General features: G+C 34.4%; 1 protein-coding gene across 1 annotated transcript in view; it reads right to left on the reverse strand.

Moving 5' to 3' along the window:
- The window catches only part of DNAJC24 (DnaJ heat shock protein family (Hsp40) member C24), a 34306-nt gene that overhangs the window by 10436 nt on the left and 1381 nt on the right, over positions 1-22489 (reverse strand). The window contains exons 2-3 of the mRNA XM_026664790.2: positions 18695-18827; positions 2344-2482 (exon numbers count right to left, since the gene is read on the reverse strand). Of these exons, the coding sequence (XP_026520575.1) occupies positions 2344-2482; positions 18695-18802 (247 nt within the window). The 5' untranslated portion in view covers positions 18803-18827. The remainder of the gene's footprint in view (positions 1-2343; positions 2483-18694; positions 18828-22489) is intronic.

The raw sequence follows: 22489 nt of genomic DNA on the forward strand, positions 1-22489 counted from the left end.
ACACTTTTTTTGCAGCAGTCATTAAGTGAATCAGATGGTCATTAAGTGAACCCATTATCTCTAATGGGTTTTTTTTGTCAGAAATCAGAAGTAAACACTGGTTTCCGACAAAAAAAATATCACATAAACTGTGGTCATGGAACCATGGGATGCTGCAAATGGCCGCAAATACTGACTGGTTACTAAGTGTTTAAAATGCAATCATGTGATTGGGGGAAGGCAGCTGTGTAGAAGTACATGGGGTGTGTGTGTCATTTTAACTTCAAACAGTTGCTAAGCAACAAGTTGTAAATTGAGACCTACCTATATTCAATATTGCAAACAAAGTAAATATGCATTTATTCTTGATAAGTTGGACTGACCATGGCTGATGTCGCTGTGCTTTTTAACATTTTTGCTATACATTGAAGAAATAAAAATAAAACAAATCCCATTAACAGAACATATGCCAGAAATCTTCATAAATGTGTCTATTCATAAACTAATAAATGCTGCCCAATTAGTTTTTCTTGGTTCAACAAGCTTAGGAGTTTCTGGTGGTTGAGGCAAGATTTAAATAAAGAAGCCGCTCACTATAGTTGGTTTTGTGTTATATCCTAATTGGGATTACTGGCTTGTTATTCTTTTATATTCAGTGCCAATCTCTGTTCCTGTAATCACTTTCTAACTACACATTTTCAGGATAGTGAGAAAGCAGTAAGTCAGGAATCCCAGCTTGGAGATAATGCTGACTACCATTCCGATAGTTTAATCACTTCAAATGGCAGAAACATCCCAATGAAGGAAACAGTTAATACATCAGATTTAGCTAAAACAAAAGCTACTTTATCCTAGGCATACATGTTGCCATTCCTGTGATTGCAGCAAGGCCTAGCATGTAGATTACTATTGAATAACTTCTTTCCATCAAAACTGTCAAACCTCTCAGAACGAGAAGAAATGCACGTCAGTGGCCATGTTCAACCAAATCAAATAAATCTGGATAAGTTTTAAATATTTAAAAATTTAAGTCTAGGAAAACTTTACTAAATAAATAATAAAATCTTTATTCTCCACATTTGATTATACTTTTATTTCAAATGTAATTATGTAATACGTTTGAATGAAATAATTTCCATCAGTTGTTACAAAAGGGAGGCTTTTTCCCCCTTTAAAAGCAGAGCTGCTTCTTCTTTTGCCTAACAAGCGCTAATTTTTTACTTAGGCTTTAAGCCATACGATTAGATCAAAAATTATTTTGTCCATTGCACATTTTCAAATAATTAATGAACAAAAATAAGCTTGTCTACACAGTATATTATATGTATCTGCCAGCCACGCTGACTAAGCCTTTGTTTCTCAAATAAAATTGTGGCAACCTTCACAGCAGGGAAGTTAAAAAGGTTTGATGGTGTGCCAACGTACAATGGAAGGGAATTCAATAACATGCTGCAGAGACAGTGTGTCTTTTATCAGACACACTAAAAAGTGGTGGTAGCTACACGTCAATGCTGAACCGGAGTGTGTTACTTCAGAGTGCAACTGAGTGTTTTCCCTACAGGCAATACACTATTATTGACTCCCCCCATTAGCATGGAGGGTGGATATACATTTATTGAAGGTTCTAATGGAAGGCTGAGGGACTCCTATCCTGAGGCCAGAGCAGAAAGACAGCCTATCACGTCATGTAATGGTAGCCCATGTGTGACAGATCTGACCTACATTTCCCCCTTTCTTTTTCACAACAGCCTGTCACTGTTTTACAAAGCTGTATTTCAAGAGATATACAAAAAGGTATGCTGGAACTGCCTGGTTAAATGAATTGTGGTTATAACTTGCTTGCTGAAAACTAACTGGCATCAGACGTGCCTTATGAAAAAAATATATATCCTAGGACAGCACTTGATTTGTAAAAGGTGATAGAAAGAATACAGTTTAATTATTGCAAAGTGTTCATAAAACCATATGCTGCAGGATACCTTTGACATAAATTACTCAAACTAATTTAAAATGTAACAGTGGAATGTAGCAAAGGGCGTGACTCCAGTAATTAAGAACATTTAGTGAAAATGCTTTAAATACTGTCAAATGAAGAATGGCTAAATGAAGTCATTATTATCTAAATGCTACATGCATTTAGAACAGTTACCACCTAACGCTTTGTCGAAAATAACTTAATGTTTTTAACTGCCTAATGCAGATGTGGCAATCAGTATAAATATGAAATCTAAATATGAAAGCAAGATAGAAGCAAATGAAATGTTTTGGTTGAACAAATAATATTTCAGAAACTAAACTATTCTCACACTTTCGACCCATTGAGAGCTGCTGCTGCTACTACAGCACTCCTCGGTAGGAACCTACCACGCCGCTGCAGGTCATACTCTTTTTTTGTCTCTTCATTTCCTAGAATTTTCCATGCTCGATCAATTTCGATGAACCTCTGCATGCGTGCCTCTGCTTCTCCTGCTGGCACATCTGTGCTCTGTTTGTCTGGATGATACTGCCAGTCAAAAAAGGAAAGTGAAAAGAGGAAAAAGAAAAAGAAAAAAAGAAAGAGGAGGGAAGGAAGAGAATCAATAATAAATAGGAGATCTGTTGTGAGGTGTTTGGACACCATAAAGGTTAGAGCCACGGTGCCCTGAAAAAAACAAAACAAAGGGAACAATGCTGGCCAGAAGAGACTGCTGCCAGGATAATTAGGCTACTGCAATAGCAGCAAATACACCAGTGGCACAAATGTCACAGTGTGCACTGATAGCATTTTCTGGATAATTTGCCGATGGAATCACTGGTCTTATGGACAATTTACCTCAGGAGAATGATTAATGCAAAGAGAAACAAAGATTCACAAATTAAAACAAGATGGAACTGGAAGCTTATTATGTAATAGAGACACATTCAACTTGGTTAGTAAATACAAATTATATCACATTGTCAATGTTTACTGTCCATTTAAAATACTTGTTTGAACTGGGGGGGTATGGAGTTGAAACAGTTAACAAAACACTATTAAATGGAAATAGTTTGACATATGCGTAGTGCTATTTTGGAACAGATAATTTGTAACTTTAATGTATTTTAATACAATGAATAAAAAGCCCAAATTATTAAAACCTATAGATCAATGCATGTATTTTGTATCTGATAATACAGCTAGGATACAGGGTATGCAAAATGCAGGTAGTCCTTGATGTATAGTCTTTCGTTTAATGACTGTTCAAAGTTACAACAGCACTGAAAAAAGTGACAGGACCATTTTTTGCACTTACGACTGTTGCAGTATCCCCATGGTCATGTGATCAAATGTTTCACTTGCCTATAGTTTGAAGACATAGATGTTTTAATTGAATACTGAATATATGGAACAATAGAGGCACAGATCAGTATCACATAAATTACACAGCTGGACTAAAATCCTCGATTAGAAATTAAACCAACAATAGATTAAATCAATGATTTAATCATGATTTGTTATTTCATGGGGATAAAGGTACTATTATAGTTTGTTTTTTGAACACAGAATTATTAATGTTCCCCAAAGCTTCTTCTTGTTTTTAGTACTTGTGGATCACAGTAAGACAGATACAAAAATATAAATCTAACTTTACAGAGAGAATACATGGAAGAATCTCAAAGTGATTTGTGATTTGATCTTTACAAAATATAAAATTTATACTGGTAATGCAATGGAAGAGGCAATGAAAGACTTTGTCTCAACTTCTTTATTCTCATGGCACCATCCATAAATATATTTTGAACTGCTTGTTCCATAGTGTTCCATAGTGTTATTTCTGAAGGGGAATCAATATGATCAAGCAAAGAAAAATCATGCAATGAACATTTATGCATGTATTATTTCCAGACCATTGACCATACATTTGAAAATATATTTTCCCATTCATTTTTTTCTTGGCAGAATTGATAACATTTCAATAGTATAAACTTGAACTCCAATGAGTTTTTGGCATGCTGTTTGCTGAAAAATAAAGATCAAAATCCATAATTGGATGGATACTACATTAATTGGGACTAATCAAGACGGCATGAAGAAATGTGCCAAGGAGAATTATTACTAAGCAGCGTGTCCCAAAGGTGTTTTTTCCTGAGGCAATTGGGGAATGATGCTGAAGTGGTGCAGTGTGGGGCTTGAGGCAACAGCAGTGGCAGCCCTGGGGATGAAACAGAGGCCTGGAGGCAGCGGCAGCTGTTGCAGGCCTGGCCCTCTTCAGCTCCAGCTCTGCTGGCACTGAGTACCATTGTGCAGAATAGAGAAAAGGGCATAGATTGGGGAGAGATAGGTTGTAGTGGGGGAGTTGCAGCAACCCAGCGATTGTAACTGCATGTGGGCTACTAAATGCCCAAATTCTGACCATAGGATCACAGTTTGCTGAATGAATGGTCGTAAGTTGAGGATTACTTATAGTTCTACACCTGACACAGTAAAATTGCAATGAAGTAGCATGTCATTTAAGAATGCAGAGAATAGGTTAGTAGCATTATTATTATTTTCATTCACTGTTTCTGAAAACAAAGGAACTGTATTACTGAAAATGAAAGTAGAAAGGAAGCCAAAATGAAACTACAAAACAATGATGTAATGAGTTGCAACATATTTAAATTGCTAATGGAAAGGTCTAATATCTAATTATTAATTGATTACTTCAAATACTGAATAATATTTTAGGGAAAAGAACAAAATTATAATATTTCTGATACTGATATGTAAATAAACATTTCATTTTTACACACTGTGTTTCAATTTTTAAAAATTTAGTTTTAGGAACATAAACATAAACAATAGTAATGTTTATATAAATATTGTTTCCACCATTTACATTTTTGAGGCAATACAACCGACCTATACCTAATCTTATTTTAGGTAATAAGGATTTCCCATCTAGCCAACTCACAACCTTCTTCCTACCAATTGATTCCATATTGTTGCAAAAAATTTCATGTAATGTTTTTATTTGATAAATATTTTAATCCTTTTTAAAACAAACAAACTACAATCAATTATTCACCATAGGAGTATGAACAGTGGATAATTGCCCACATCTCATCTTAGCCAAAGCCTAGCTGAAATCTGCAACTCAACTATTTAGATAGCTATTAGGAACCACCACCACCCCCAAGCTCCCTCCATTGCCATTGCCAGAGAGCTGCTATTGCTCAGGGTGAAACTCCTGGACCTATACAGGATGATAGACATCCTGGCTGGCCGCATACCTGAGGGTCTTCCCTCACTTTCTTCCTTCTTCTTCTCAGCAGCACCCCATTTTTCTCTTATTGGATCTTGGATCAGGTTTTTCTTTTTGATTATTTAACATTTGTTTTATATACACAGGAATTGTATTTTTGTGAGCACCCCTGTGCTGCTGAATTCTTTTCCTCTCTAATTAAGTTACTGAATAGTTTGTCATAATACCTTAGAAAATCTCATCACAGATTGTCACCCAGAGAACATGTCCATCAAGTCGGACTCAGTTAAAGGGAAACTCAACTTTAGCCACCGTTGCTAAATGCCATGCCACCTTCCAGCCACCTTTGCCAGCTGCAAAGATTCAAAGTTCAAAAGTATCTTGATGGACTTGAACAGTGGTGTGCCACAGTTGCCAAAAGGGGCGTTGGTCCTACCTGATACACCTCTTCTCGGGGAGTCGAAGGGAGAATCCAGGATGGGTAGTCTCTAGTCTCCTAGCTCTGCAGACCGAGTTGAAAAACTGAGGACACCCCCCCACCCCTGGTAACGGTTCCCAGTTCTGAACAAAGTTGAAGCGAATTCCAGTGTCCATCGTCTTCTGAAAGATAGTCTACTCAATGAAACAAAAAAAAATTCCGTCCTGACTCTGACCAGACAGAATACAGGGTGGGACTGCATTCTCCCTTCAACTCCCGGAGAAGAGGTATATCAGGTAAGACCAACGCCCCTTTTCCACAACTGCCAAAAAATGAAATCCTAGGCTTCATCAACAAAGAGACAGCATCAAGGATCATAAGAAGTGATAGCACCATCTATACTGCACTAGTGAAGCCACACTTGGAATACTCTGTCCAGTTTTGGTTGCCACGATTCCCAAGATGCTGAGATGCTGGAAAAACTGTAGAGAAGAGCAACAAAGATGATAAGCAGTCTGGATGCTAATGTGCTAATGGCTAAGGGAACTAGGTATGTTCCCTAACTAGGTTTGCCTAGTCTAATGAAGAGAATGATTAGGGGTGACATGATACCATTTCAGTTTTTATGGGATTTTCCCCAATTCCTGTTCGGTTTTCTGCATCATCTACTTTTTTATGAATATGCACTTTAGAGCTAAAAGTCTTTGCCCCTATGATTATTAAATCTGAGAGAAGAATTCAATTCATAGGATCTCTGGATTCAAGTCAAATTCTTCATTTGAGGTTTTGCCCTGTATTTTGTAATGGCTCAAGGTAATTATAAACAAAACTTTGTTGTGGAAAATTCAGAAGAAAGAACACAATTCTGAGGAGAAATAATCAACCATTTATGCAAGGATAATTGAATCCAAATTTTACAAGAAAAAGAAACTCAAATAATGAGAAAGCGAAGATTTCTACAGAAGTTGAAATCTATAACTGGAATTTCCCATCCTACAGGGTGGGAAATCCAAGGAATCTGATTTGTTGGCAATTTGGTGGGAACCTAAGCAGATCTTCAATGGTACATATGGGATTCTTTCTGTTAGCCAAAACAGCTGCAGGCCTTGGAAAGTCCATTGTTAAGAAGATGGAACACTAGCGTGTTCCCAATGAGCATGAAGTGTATGTGTATGTGTGTGTGTGTGTGTGTAAACAATTCTCTATAAAATAATTACAAATAAAATATAACTGGTGAACTGGAAAAACACCAATGAAAAAGCAGAATATCAGGTAAGTAACTGTTCCTTAGAAAGTAATGGAGGTAACTGATGGAGCACATGATTTAAACACCTGCTCCTCATTTTACTTCTAACAAAATCCATGGGAGATCCTCAATACATCACAGGATAGTTCTTTGGTGGAAAAAAAACCCCTCATCCATTTAAGTTCTTTTGGTTTGGTTACTATACAGACTTAATGACTTGCACATAAAAGGTCTTGTACAACAGCTAGCTCTTTGCTCTGCGGCCTACATGGTTCATCAGGTACTAATTAGATAGCATGCTCTGTCAACACTTCAATGCTTTTCTTCTATTAATTGATCTTTCTGCCAAATTAATGACATGGCTGTACCAGTTTTGAATTCCCCAGCCCTTTTACCTGTGAAATACAGACAAGGAAAAAAAAGGTCCTAAGTTATGTGCTCTTGTTCAATATGTCAACACAACATTAAAAACACCATGCTAAAAGTTTAATTGTGTCTGCTTTGACTCATCAGCATTTATTTGATACTAAAAAAACTTGTGTTCTCAAAATAACCCCAAATTATACCAAAACATGAAACTGAAAAAATTAGGAGCAATGTTATAGTTATGATAGATAAACAAGAGGCAAGTATTTATAAAAATAAAGATTTAATGCTAATGGCTTAAAAACTAAGACATTATCTCAAGCCTAAGAAAGTCCAAGAGTAGAAAAAGAGAATAGTAGAGAAAAAAAGAGTGGGAAAGATAGATTATATTAAACTCTGATTAATTAAAAAGGAAATTAACCCTAAGTGTGACACAGTTCTAATTAGCAGGGCACAATCACCTATCCCAGTTGTTTAATAAGAGGAGTTTACACATATATGTGAAAATTTTACATTTAGTCTCAGGGGAAAGAATATAATTTCTTCAAGTTGCTACCTTAAAAAGAAAAAAGGATACATATCAAAAGAAATGCTACAAGCAGTTATTCAATGCTTATTTTAAAAGTGTTACTATACACTGCCCTTAAATATATTCAAAATTAAAAGTTATTTTGTTTTTATTATACTATGTTTAACTTATTTAATGCAAAAAAGTCACATAACTGTTTATAAACTTTGCAATTAAATCTTTAAGTGATATAATAAACACAAGATTACAAATAATTAAAAGATATGGTTCATCCATTTTTAAATTGCATTAAGAAAAAAAGTAAAATATGAAAGATAAAGGCCTAGTAACAAATATAGCACACGACTGCCACCTAATGTATTTTGAAATATTACATTCAAATTTTTTTCCACATTATTTAAAAAATATTAATCATATGTAACTATTTTTACTTACGCTATTTTTCATTAATGTGTACATATTCCTTTTCAAATTGCAAACTGGAAAAGTAAAAAGAAAAGACTCCAAACTATATATAGATTAATTAACTGATTTAATTTGCAACTTGTATGCTCATTTATTCCAAAAACTCTAAAACAAAACATATATAGAACTCTACTGGTAAAATGCGATTCAAACATTTTTTTTAAACATTGCATAGATACATATCCTTTATGCTTTTTTCAATAAATTAGTTTTGCATTAAGAAATATGATAAATCCTCAAGTATAAAGAAAATTTAAAAATAATAATGGAACTACAATGCACCTTAAAGATTTGGTAAAGCAACTTTGCTGATAGGTATATTGCTTCTAGTAATCCAGTAATCTAGTGATCCTGTGGTAGCTATCTCCAGGACAAAAATTCATTTTTCCTCCTGAGGTCTCATGTTCATCCCTTTCATCTATGTTGAACATCCTAAACAATTTATAATCCCTTTGCTCCTTGGCAAGATTCTCTACTCATGCTCTAGGCCTGACATATTAATTGCAATTTTTATATATTGCAAATATAATCCTATATCCTTTTTTCTGGATTCAACTTTGTTACAGTATGCAAATTTAATACAATCAGACAAGTTGTATTCATTGCATCAATATACCAATTAACTTTTAGCAATGGCTTTCTAAACATAAAATGCTAAACCAACATTTTAAGAGCAAAAATAAAATACTACTATTAATAAATATAAACATGGATCTAATGAACAGGTCATTGACTTAGCATTCCCAAGAATTTTGTCAATCTCCTCAGACAGGCTCACAATGATTCTAGTTAATCACATAATACTTTGCTGCTAACATCTTGAGAGGATTTTTCCAGTCACCATCTAACTTGAAGCATATCTGAGAGACTTTATTTGCCAGATATCTAGAATATTTCTAACAGCAGCCCAGAAATGGTTCTGTAGTTTGTCATGATCCCTACCAGAAATTCAGTTTGACATTGTTATTCAAATGCCAGGTCAGAGAGATCAGCAGAAAAAAATGTAAAGTTAAATGTGAGCTTCCATTCCAATATATTCTCTGAATGCTGTAAATACTTAAATAAAAAGCAGCAGGAAATCTTGGGTATTTTATCCATATATTTTAAAATAAAAATAGGATGTGAACATAAAATTTCAATTTGTATCTTCAAGATAGCTACTCAATTGAATAAGAAGAAAATGAGATAACCATAAAAGAAAATTAAGAGAAGGAAAGGGAGAAATAGTGAGAAGTTGGAAAAAGAGTAATAAGATATGAAGTTGAATATATAAGATGAATATGCATATGAAATTGTGTCTGTATGGAAATGTAATAACCCGGAACCATACTGTACTCAAATAAGGTGTTTTATTTGTTTTGTTAAAACTCAATAAAACTTTATTTTTTTAAAAAAGATAGCTATTCATTTTAAAAACTGAATATGCTAGCACATGTTCTGTCAAATATAATCAATACACATCTTGGATTTTTTTTGGATTGAACACATTGATATTTATGGAATTGACTGTTTAATATAATTGTTTTTATAACTGATACACTTTCTAATTCAATGCAAAAGGAAACAAAACTAAATATTTATAAGAGCAATAATGCAAATATAATCATTCAAGAACTTAAATAAAATTCAAGCTGAATGATATTTAACCAATTTTTAAATCCATATTGCTGAGTCGATAAAATGTTTTGTTTGAAAAAAAATAGTTACAAATTACTGCAATAATCCCTCATTTAAAGTTTTGCTTTAATTGCCACATCAATTCAACACTGCCACTTTCCTCGTTGATATTTGCTGGCTGTTCCACCCTGAAAGTTCATGCTCTTCTACAGACGAATATAGTAGTACTGGTAGCATCTAGCAATTTTATGAATTATGAATTTGCACACTTCCCTTTAAGAGGTATCAAGAAGCAACTTTGTTCTCTCTTCTCTCAATTGTGATTTGAAAGTCTGTGTAGAACTATAGGAGTTAATAATGACATTAAAAAGGAATGTAAAATGATTATATTATGGTATTTTTTAATATGAGTAAACTGAATGATATATAAAAGGTGGTGCACTCAAATGGGTAATTAAGGGGAAATGTTTGGAATTAATTAAAACTAAGATGGAATTTATTGAATAATGAAATAATAATATGTGATGAAATTGCAAATATGACAGATAAAAGTATAAAAGTACAATGAATATAGATTAAGAAATAAGAATTTTAAGATATTATATAAAGAAGATAAGAGTATAATTAAAGAAAACAGAATAAGTTCTGAACTAAAAATGGATAAAATAAATGTGAAAAACATAAGAATATTTTTGAAAATGTATAGAAAATGGAAAATGTAATGATACGATAAGAAACTGAAAATGTAAGATAGATATGTAATTATGGTCATGTTTGTATGGAAATGTAAAAACCTGGAATCACACCGTTCACCAAAAGAGATGTTTGTAAAAGATAACAATAAAAAACTTTTTGGGATAACAAAAGGAATGGAAAATCTAACCCAAATCAATAGGGAAGAGTGAATATTAATTTGACAGAAGAGAGTTTGGGGAAGAGGTACTGAAAGAATATTAATGTGTTATAATAAAGCTTCCAGCAACCTCGTCAAGTAATGCTTGCAAGTACTTTCTGCACAACTAAAGGAATGGGTGAATTAATTATAAATAAAGATGGGAAAGTCCATCACATTGCAAAGTTACCTATCTAACTTTTATCTAAGGATCTACAGTTTACTGGCTTTTTCTGCTATATAAGAGGATATGAAATCTGCATCCTTATCAGACTAACCACACCTATCCTTTGTTCAGTGGGCGTTTTTTGAGCTGTAAATTGAATAACAATTTATTACATTTGTAAGTCATCCAATTTTTGAAGACTGGGTAGCTAAGAAAAACCATTACTATTATAAAAATGCTCTTTTTAATTTTGCAAAAATTATAAATTTGTCATCTGCCTCAGGTGCTTTGAAACTCTATGTCATCCTAGGCTTGAAAACTGTTAATCTGTCTACCTTGATGATTCATAGCTAAAGAAAATGTGACCATTTTGGACAGGCTACTTCATATGGCACATCTGGCAGGTTTAGGCTATTTCATATATTTCAGCTGAAATATTAATGATGAGTTTATTTATTAAATTTATAAGACCTTTGAACTCCACAACTCTGGGTGATATAAAATAAAATATTACAATAAAAAGGTTAAAAAAAACCCACAGGCATCCAGAATAAAACCATCCAATATAAAAAGAATGCAATGAACAGGAACAGCCAGTATATCCTAAAGCATAGGAAAAAACCCAAGTATTCAAAGTTCTCTTAAACACATTTGGGGAGGGGAGGTCAGATGGATCTCAGGTTGAATATTATAGTGCTTCCCTAGGTTCCATCAAATGACACTGCTTAATGGAGGACCAGGAGCATGCCAACTGTATCTGATAATACCTGGAAGACAAACTATTGAAGAGAGAGTCCCTTAAATAAATAGGTTCTGTGCCATGAAGGGCTTTGTAGAGGATAACCAACATCTTGAATTGCAACTGGAAGTCTACTGGTAACCATTGTACACGACATGCCTATAATTGCCCACTGCATTATGGAGCAATTTGCTGCTTCTGGATATCACCCTCATACTAATGGTACTTGACCTCAAACTAGCAGTTAACTGCACCTAGTACTCTCATGGAATTGTTAAACAGAAGACGGTAAGTGTATTCAGCCTGAAGATACCCTACACATTAGGAGCTTTAGAGTTGATCTCTCTTTGCGCTCAGCACCAGCTGAACACTGAAAGCTGCTGGGATCAACCTATCCCAATTTTGCCAGAAGTCATTAACAAATATGACCACTTCTGCCTTAGCATTGGCCTGAAACCTGAATGAAAAGGATCTATTCTTTTAGGTTGGTCTGAAGCTCCAACAAGCCAACTAACTTTTTAATAACCTCCCCTAAAAGGTTGGAAATTGTCTAGTACGGTTGTGTCCAATGAAGTGCTCTTGAGAAGTGAAGCCTCCTTCACTGCCTCCTTCAAAGCAGCAAGACTACCATTTATTAATAAATAACAATGGATCTAACAAACAGGTCATTGAGTTAGCATTCCCAAGAATTTTGTCTATCTCCTCAGACAGGCTCACACTGATTCTAGTTAATCACACAATACTTTGCTACTAACACCTTGAGAGGATTTTTCCAGTCACCATCTAACTTGAAGCATATCTGAGAGACTTTATTTGCCAGGTATCTAAAATATTTCTAACAGCAGCCCAGAAATGGTTCTGTAGTTTGTTATGATCCCTACCAGAAATTCAGTTTGACATTGTTGTTCAAATGCCAGGTCAGGTTTGGGAAGATCTGATTTTAGATTAAATGAAACCAATAAAAGTACCGGAAGAATCTTAGATTACACAGTAAATTCATTCACATACTGCATTAAACTATCATGTGGCTTGTTCAATAGTGGATTAACACATTATATCACCCTATCCAATTGTGGTTTGTTCAATAAATCAAAATTCCATAAAACAATGGCTTCACTCGATACTGTATATGAAATCAACTTCTATCTCTTATCATACTAGTTATAAGAATGCAACTTGAATTCTATAGAAAAAGGCATTATAATTAATAACTACTATATTTTTTCAGCCCTTTCCTGACACACGGAGTAACTAAGGAAGTGGATAAATCTTTTTTCTTCGCTAAAGTAGCATGCTATCAGATTTATTTATTTTTAAAAAAGGAAACCTATGTTTAATGTGTGATGTATGTGTGTAACATTGTTTTTAATGTTGTAAGATAAAAACAAAATGAGGCTATAGTAACATTTTATCGAGAATGGATTTATATCAGGGATGGGAACCAGTTGCCCTTGAAATGTTGCTGAATTATAATACTCAGCAGTTTCAACTAGCATAACTGATAACATAGGATGTTGAGAATTACAGTTTAACAACAGTGGGAGGGCTCCAAGTTTCTAACTCCTGTTTTAGCTCTGATTTCTTGACACAGGAACAAAGGGACTTCAAGCTGCCTGTTCAAAGCTATTAATTTAAACCCATTACCTCTAACATTTACATATCATTTTAATTTTTACTAATATCATATTTTAGTACCGTGTTTCTCATATAATAAGGCCGGGTCTTTTTTTTTTTTTTTGAGCCCCGAAAAAATGGCTAGGCCCTCTTTTTGGGGAGTGACTTAATTCCCCCCCCTTGCATCTTCGGGCGGGCGGCGATGGCTTGGATGTTGACCTCGGCGTTGGTGGGGCACTTCGTATCGGGGTCAATGCAGGCAGCACTACATCCGGGTGTGCAACAAAAGTACTTCCTAATGGCAAGCCCCCCCACCATTCCCCCCCATGTCACATGTTTTAATATAGGCCTTAATTTTGGGGGAGGGGCTTAATTTCATTTCATGCCTATAAAACATGCTGGGACTTCCTATTGGGGGAGGCCATATTGTTGGAGAAACAGGGTATTATCTTTTTGGGAAGGTAACAGAAGATGTAAGATTGGAGCAACTGTAGAACTACATATTCTATTCCAACTTGATTTTGAAAAGATCAAATTAATGAGAAATCATCCCACAATTTTCTGTTAAGCGAGTGGCTGCCACCAGTTAAGCATTTATTTATCCAAGAGTAACTGTCACTTATTTCTATGTTATAGTGACCACAAAATTATCAACCTCTTGGATCTTGTTCAAGGGAGAACTTCTACAAAAAAATATTCTCATGATAATTAAGCAAGAATTATATTTTGATGTTATCTTTTAATTCATAAATTTTTCTTTTTTCTTTTTTTTTCTTTTTTTTAATGAATTTTTCTTAATTCATAAGTTTTTCTTTTTTTTGAATTTGCTTATCATTATGAATAAAATAAAAAACTTACTGGGGGGAAAAAGCAATTGATGGCCACAAGCAGTGTAAATGGTAAGGAATGGAAAACTATAGTCATATAAATTTTAGTTTATACTAAACTATTAAAAAGAACATTGTTCCATACACTACTGATTAAAAAGTCCACAGAAGAAATTTTTTTTGTAGCAATATGGGAGAATGAGGAAAAAATGGAAAATGGATGATTTCAGAAATAAGCAGTTCTCAACCACAATGTTTGTGTCCTCCATTTCCCTCTTTTCCCCTATAGATTAGACTGAAATTTGAGGAGGCATTAAAAATGATTTCTATGAAATATTTTTCCATGTATTCCTATGGAATTATATGGAATGTGAGAATGAAAATATATATACAGGTAATACACAGAAGTAGTAGTTGATTCAAACTATTCAAAACCAAAAATTAAGTGATCTGAATTATACCACCAAGAGATAAGTATACCATCATCTACTAAGAAGTATATTAATATATATTATATACAGTGTACATTAAAAGTAATTATCTGCATGTGTATTGTTATAGATTAAATAACATGGCTGCAGATTTCCAGTTTATTGGTTCAAATTATTTCTTGGCAACAACTGTTTGCCAAGAGATACTTGCAATCCATCACACAACAAGCACTGTATTTATATGTAATTTTGAATACTATGAACAGATTGAAAAATTAAATGTGCTAGAGATACTTCATGACAGGTGCTCCAAATCAATGCACCATTTAGAATACTCTAGTACAGAGGTTGCCAACTGGTGGGCCGTGAGAAAATTTTGGTGGACCACCGAGAAATCTCACCCCCAGAGCATCCCCACAAAGTAATTAATCCAGGCTGCACATAAACACAAAACTGTGCAACCCACATGGCCCGCAGGAACCCTCCCCGCCCACTCACTCCTTACCCGGTAAACTTGCCTGCTAAATTGCTATTTTTCCTTTTTCCAACCATCATCTGTTCTGCAGTGCCGGGAGATTTAGATTAGCTAGGAAGCAGGAAATGGTTGGATTTCTTGCTTTCTAGCTAGTCTTTAGTTCTTTGGCTCAGCACAGCCAAACCTCCCTTAGGACTGAAGGTTTGCTTGCAAGCAAATTCAGTGCAGACTCAACGGCAAGCAATTTGAGAGACTGAGCTAGCTGATGGCAGATAGATAGATCACTGAATGATTCTGTGAGCAACTCAATCTGCCTGCCTGCTTTGCCTGATTTTGGGTAAAAGTTGCTCTTTTTTTAAATAAAAAATTCAATATTTACATGCATGGTGTTGTGAGTTAATTTTGTGAGTTTGCTTGCAAGCAAATTTTATGTGACAGACTGAGTTAGCTAATGGCAGATAGATAGATCTCTGAATGAATCTGTGATTCTGTGCGTAACTCAATCTGCCTGCCTGATTTTGGGTAAAAGTTGCTCTTTTTTTATAAAAAAATCAATATTTATATAAATATTTATAATATTTACATACAAGCCATGCTCAGCCAGTCACATGACCACCAAACCACACCCACAAATTAGGTCACGCCCACAGAACCGGTTAGTGGTCGCTGGGATCTAAAATTATGAGTTTGGTGGTCCCTGAGGTCCAAAAGGTTGGCGACCCCTGCTCTAGTAGATATATTATACAAGCCTACTGAACAAGCATGTAAACTCCTTTTTCCCCCAAAGTTTCTCCTTACCTGTTCCTCAGCTCTACTTCTTATAATCATAAACCCAGTCATAGGTAAGCACTAATTATTTAAACTGCATAACCTGAAGAATCACAATTGAAGAACATGAATATTAAAACTCTATTAAACTTATAAGAGATGCTCCATGGCATTAACTAGTAGAAGCATTTACAGACTTAAATTTAGATCCACCAGCTGTGATAAGATACTTGGACATGTGATTTTACCCCCCTAAACTCTGCCTGTCTATTACTTTCAAACAGACAGGCTATCAACTTGAACAACAATCCGGCTGTCAGATAGACCCCTGGTTTTAGGAGGACTCAAGTACTCTGACTTTGTAATTTCAGAACTGGCCATTACAGCAATTTAAATTTTAACAGCCACTTGCTTAGAAAAAGATGGGAATTATCAAGAAAGAAAAAAGTAAACAGATGCAATTGTAACTTCAAATGTAGTTTTTAATATCTAAATCATGTTCCCTTCTCAGTATCTATTCTTAAATATTCATGCATGTACCTGTAAGTTCAATTAACATATTGTACAAGACAGGCTCAAGCCTCCAATTAATAGGAAACCAATGGGTAACTTTGAGCCATTAATTCTGCCATACTCCAGCCTCTTTCAAAGAATTATTGCTGTGTGGTGAGAATGAGGGGAAGACACCTATGTACTCTTCACTGAAGTCTCAAAAAAAAAGCTAGGATATAAAAGCAAATAATAAATTTTATACATAAAAATGCCATGATCTCTTAATAACTTCATATATTGGCAAATGGGAACTACAAAAATGTTACTGTGTAGAATGCCCTATTTCTAGGCCTAGCCAATCCCTTGTTTGGGATAACCTACTTTTTACTTTCTCCTTGGCTATTTTGTAAAAATAAGTTTCTCTCATTCTGAATATATAGCATAAACATTTTTACATATTCTACATTACAGGATGCAATTCCTCTATCTATTATAGACATGCAAAGTATTCAAATCCCAAATGCATCTATGAATGTAAGCATGGTGTATACTTCATTTTTCCCTAAGGAAGCTGATCTTCTACCCCATATAAGTGGCCTTGTCTTTTCAACAAATATTAGATTTGTATTCCTATGGAATTATATGGAATGTGAGAATGAAAAAATATATACAGGAAATACACAGAAGTAGTAGTTGATTCAAACTATTCAAAACCAAACATTAAGTGCCTCTGAATTATACCACCAAGAGATAAATATACCATCACCTACTAATAAGTATATTAATATATATTATATTCAGTGTACATTAAAAGTAATTGTGTGTATGTGTATTGCTATAGGTTAAATAACATGGCTGCAGATTTCCAGTTTATTGGTTCAAATTATTTCTTGGCAACAACTGTTTGCCAAGAAATACTTGCAATCCATCACACAACAAGCACTGTATTTATATGTAATTTTGAATACTATGAACAGACTGAAAAATTAAATGTGCTAGAGATACTTTATGACAGGTGCTCCAAATCAATGCACCATTTAGAATACTCTAGTAGGTATATTATGCAAGCTTACTGAACAAGCATGTAAACTCCTTTTTTCCCCCAAAGTTTCTCCTACCTGTTCCTCAGGTCTTCCTCAGATTTTTTAAGACACTGAATATGGTCCATTCTCACTGGGCTGTTATTTTTGTTCATTCAAAAGAGATTATCCTTTTAAATTTGTAAAAAAAAACCTGAAAATTCATATTTTACAAACTATTCCCAAATATACCCTAGTTTTTCAATATTTCTATTCTGTTGATTACTACAAGTTATTTGTGGTATCAGAGGAACTAATTTAAATGCATGTATAATTGTTTTCAATACTTTCTTCAGAAAAAAAAGTTGAAAATTAACTTCTAGGAGGAGCAGCATGTTTTCTTCATACCGTATTATGTAATTTAATTGATCTCTATAGAGCAAATAATTTAATTCCAAGCATTCTGAGCTAAACTTTATGTTCAGCTGGACTTAGGAAAGCTGTCAAGTCTGTAGAGGCTTTTATTTTATGATGGGATTGTAGCTATCTAACAATAGGGCAGAAAAAGGTAAATAAATACTTTTGAAGTATTTATCTTGAAGTATTGAAGAAATAGAACAGTTTCATAGATTTAGTGGCAATTGTAATATTTAATGCCCATAAGCAATTTTAGATGAAAACACCTTACAGCAATGAATTATAAAGTTGTATCTTCAGATATGACAGAACCATGCAAGCCTGTAGTGCAAAACTTGCAAAACTTCACTCCCATAACTTAGTCTGTCCAACTTTACAGCAACATATAAATCAATCTATGCTATGATATAGTGGTATACTTTATACTGAATAAATACAAAAACTCACATTTCATTGATATAGATTGTACAAATAGATGGCACACTTAAGAAAACTTTACGTACTTGTTTTTTAATCATATTATTGCAGTTGAACAATACACTTTTAGGAATGGGGGGGGGGATTCATTTGTTTTTCAGTCAGTGTCTTATGCTTAATTTATCCAGTGATGCCAATCTAGTACTAGTGACATTATAATTGCTTCCATGGTAGCAAATTGTAAAGTCACAAACACTGATTGATTCATTTCATGCTGCCACAATTCAGAAAGAAAGGTCAGGCATTTTCTTTAATTAAGACAAAGAATTATTTATAAGTCTGAACATAGTTCTTTCCTCTAATTTTCATTTCACATGATTAAAAAAAAATAGCAATTAATTTCTTGTACATTTTTAGAATGTAGAGAAAGTTATAGAATATCATGGTTTTCCTGGAGGTTGGAGGGAGAAATAATATTCAGTTTCAATTAGTAAGATAGATATGTGTATAATATAACCAATACCTGCTATATCTGTTCTGTTTATATGATAGTTATCAATCAAGTATTTGTAAATGAATTACTTTGTCTTTCAAAGACATAAAATTTACTTACCAACAATATTAGCCTTTGATATTTCCTTTTCAATTCTTTTAAACTATCACAAGGTTCTGCACCCAGGATGCTATACCAGTCCTTTTTTGGTATGTCTTCAAAAGCCATTGCATGATTAGGTATTTCCAGTTTTCTGTTTAATTATTAGAACAAAAGTAAGTGTTAATTTAAAATGATGAAAAAAACTAATGTTTCCAAGCATGACTCAAAAAATTAAGCAAGGTATTTCTGACATTTTAAATGAACAGAAGGGTCAAATTACTACAAAGGGAGGGATTAATTTTTCCCCAACAGATATATTCTTCTATACATATTCTGAAAACCAACAGCTGCAGTTTTTCCTATAAGGGTATGTCGGAATTGTAATTGCCATCTTATGAACAATATGCTAAACTACTATGGAGAATGCTTATAACTGAAATTAGGAAGAGAAATAGTAGGAACAGTATTACAAGCACACTAAGGTTAAAGTAACAGAAAACATACCCATTAAATTGACAAAAATATTGTGCAGGCCAAAATAAATAAATAAAATTAAAAACAGATTTCACAAAAGGTAAACAATTATTTTATAACCATGACTTTAAGCCAGCAAAAGCTAAAAATTAATGCTGAAATATTTTGAGTAAAATAAAAGGAGATTTTAGAAAAAAAATTCCTAAGTAGTTTTGCCATGATTCAATAAAGTTATGTAACTGATTTCTTGTGCTCAAAGGAGCTTTTTATTTGATTTTTTGCTACAATAACCCTGAATAGGATTTTTAAAAGGGAAGGTACTTCAAAACTGATAGACACTTTCAAGTAGACTAGCATTAGAAGTGTCTAAAGCCAGTGCTTTGGATTCCAGCTATTGAAAAAATTTCTTTGAATAAACACTCAAGATGGTGTATATTACAAAGTATTAATCCCATTGATTTACCCCATAGAAAGCATAAAAAGGACTGCAGCTTTGTTTAGTACATTTTGTATGCTGCCTTTAAAAATAAACTCTTATAAAACTAGTTTTAAGATTAAAAATGGAGAGAAAAATACCAACATGCAAAAGTGCTGACTTTTAATCAACTATACTGGGGAAAAAGACAATCCCAAGGACTTGAAGTAGTAAAATACATAATACAATTCATGTCAGGCAGTGGCTAACAGCTCATTACATTAATGAATGGCAAAGAAAGAAAAAAGGCTTTGAATGTGAAGCAATCGTGACAGCATCTCATTAGCCACTGGGACCAGGGAGACAATTACACAAGGAACTGAACTCTTGAAGAACAAATATCCAGAACTCCAATGCAATGAAAGCTCTTGGAAGCCACTTCCTCCATTTAACAGTGCTTATCCCAATTGCTAAAAAAGTCCACTTTTGCAAAGTCCACTTAGAGATAAGAAAAGAGTTTGAAAAGTCCTTAGAATCACATAATTAGAATCACATAAGACTTAAGAAACTGCTATTATCTCCCCTAAAAACACACAGAGTTTAATCAGAACACCATCTTGTGGGACCCAAATTAACCACTGAACTTTCAACTCCATCCAAACCATGAATTTCAGCTATTTTTGTCACATCATTTCCATAGATACAATTTATCTAAGACTACTTCCCACTAAAACACACTAATAGAGAATTGGAACTTTATGTCATCTTGTATTCCAGAATTAGTAACATCTGCATTCAATAAACAGTTATAGCAAAAAAAATAGTTGTCCTCATTGACTGTAATTGGGACCAGCAACTTCATTGCTAAGTGATGAGATTGCAGAGTGAAACATCATGTGTCCATCTATGCTGTCAGTTCCTGCTACATTAAACAAATCATTCGCAGTCGTTAAGCATGTTATATGACCGCGAGTTGTGTCTTCTCCATTTTGCTTGTCAAAAAACATCTGTGAAAGTTGAAAATGGTGATCTTGAGATCACAAGATCCTGCAGCCATCATAAATGTACCATTACTCTGGTTGCTAATCACCTAAATCATAATCCCATGACAATGGGGACATTGTATCACAGGTTTTTCAGAACCATTGTGTATAGTTGCTGAATGAGCAGTCGGTAAACAAGGACTACCTGTATATAACTTAGCAATTCAACCTTGGAACCCAGAGAGTACTTTCATACATTCTAAGTATTATTTTACTTCATGCAGAGAAACTGGTGGCAATCTGAAGTCCAGAAAGAAAAGTTGGTGTTGTGATTCCTAGTTCTATGGAACCTGGATCTGACAGTGATATATGACAAAACTGAGGTCTGGTGTACGTATACATTAGAAATGTTCTAAAATTTGAAATAGCTAATTCTGGCTTTTTGTCAGCTCTCCCAGATAATCCAAACAGGAAACACAATCACATGAGCTTATTCTACTTTATTATAAAGCTACATTAAACAAAATCTTGCAAGTCTGAAAATACAAATCTCCCATTGTCACTTTGTCACAACAGTCCAATGTGTTAGGCGGATCTTTTTAAAGTTTTTTTTTCTTTGCTGGTTAAGCAATTGCTTCTCTATTTTTGTTTCCTAGGTAGTATCTCTTCTTCTCCTCCCTCAAGGTCATTCCCACATACTATTACACAAGTGTTTTAAACCCCAAATGTGTTTTCAAACCAACAAAACAATATTAAATTCAGAATGTTTCAAGAACACAAAACATTTCAAGCCTTCATATCCATGAATGACAATTACACGTAATTGGGACAATTATACTTAATATCACTGCCAATATATATTTCCACAAGGGAGAGATGCATACATTGAGTTGTGTACAGAATATGATTACTCTAGACCAGCAATGGCGAACCTTTTTGTTGCGGTGTGCCAAAAGCATGTGCACGCGCAATAGCGCATGTGCATGCTAGCACCTACGATGCAATGCACCCTGGCTCCCCTGCGCACACAACACCTCCCTTACCTGCACTGTGCATGTGCGCGCCTCCCACATGATTTTCGGTTCGTTTGAGGCCATTTTCGCCCTCCTGGAGGCTTGAGGGAACCCTCTGCAGGAGGCTGAAAAATGGGCTTCTAGACTCTCCCTTTGCTAGCAGAAAAAAAAGTTGGTTGTTTTAATATAAGGGTTAGAATTCCTGAAGCTATGAACCAAGGCTGAGAAAGGCAAAGATTTAATACAGTTCTTTTCAGTCTCAAGTCGACTTTGAAATTTCCAAGAGGATACGAAGCCCATATGAGTGAAACATACTAGTTTGTGTATGTATGTATGTATGTATGTATGTATGTATGTATGTATGTATGTATGTATGGTATTCAGCTTTGTTCGGGTATTTTCCCACGTCATTATAGTTGTGCTTTTAAAGTTGTAGCACCGTTTCGGCAGAATCTCATCTGCCATCATCAGGCTTCTGTATTGTGTTCGTCTGTGAGTCAGACTTTCACAGCTGTTTCAGTTTTAAATTTGGGGCTAGCCTACTGCTGTGCCAGAATGGTTTTTTCGTCATCCTGATTGGTTGGGAGTCTTGGTCTGTGTTTATTGGTCTTGGAGTTTGCTGTGTTCTGCTTGATTGGCGTTTCTAATATCTTCTGTCTGTTTTGTAGCTTTTTTGATAAATGATAGCCGTCCGTTTACTCGGAGCCAAGCCGCACTAAAAGCCTCCAATACAGGAAACACAATGTTGCCAGCCAATCAAGACAAAAAAAGCTATTGGTATAGATGTAAAATGCAGACTAAGAAAAATTTTCATTGTTATACTGTACTAGAACCTGAGACGTAATGAAATGTGTTATCAACAACTACTAGTATGGCTATTACAGAATGGACAAGTGTAATTATATCTATCCGCTGTACTTTTAGATTC

Source organism: Notechis scutatus, chromosome 1, assembly GCF_049901735.1.
Source record: "Notechis scutatus isolate UNSWTSFEM ecotype Mainland chromosome 1, rNotScu1.2, whole genome shotgun sequence".
NCBI classification, from domain to species: domain Eukaryota; kingdom Metazoa; phylum Chordata; class Lepidosauria; order Squamata; family Elapidae; genus Notechis; species Notechis scutatus.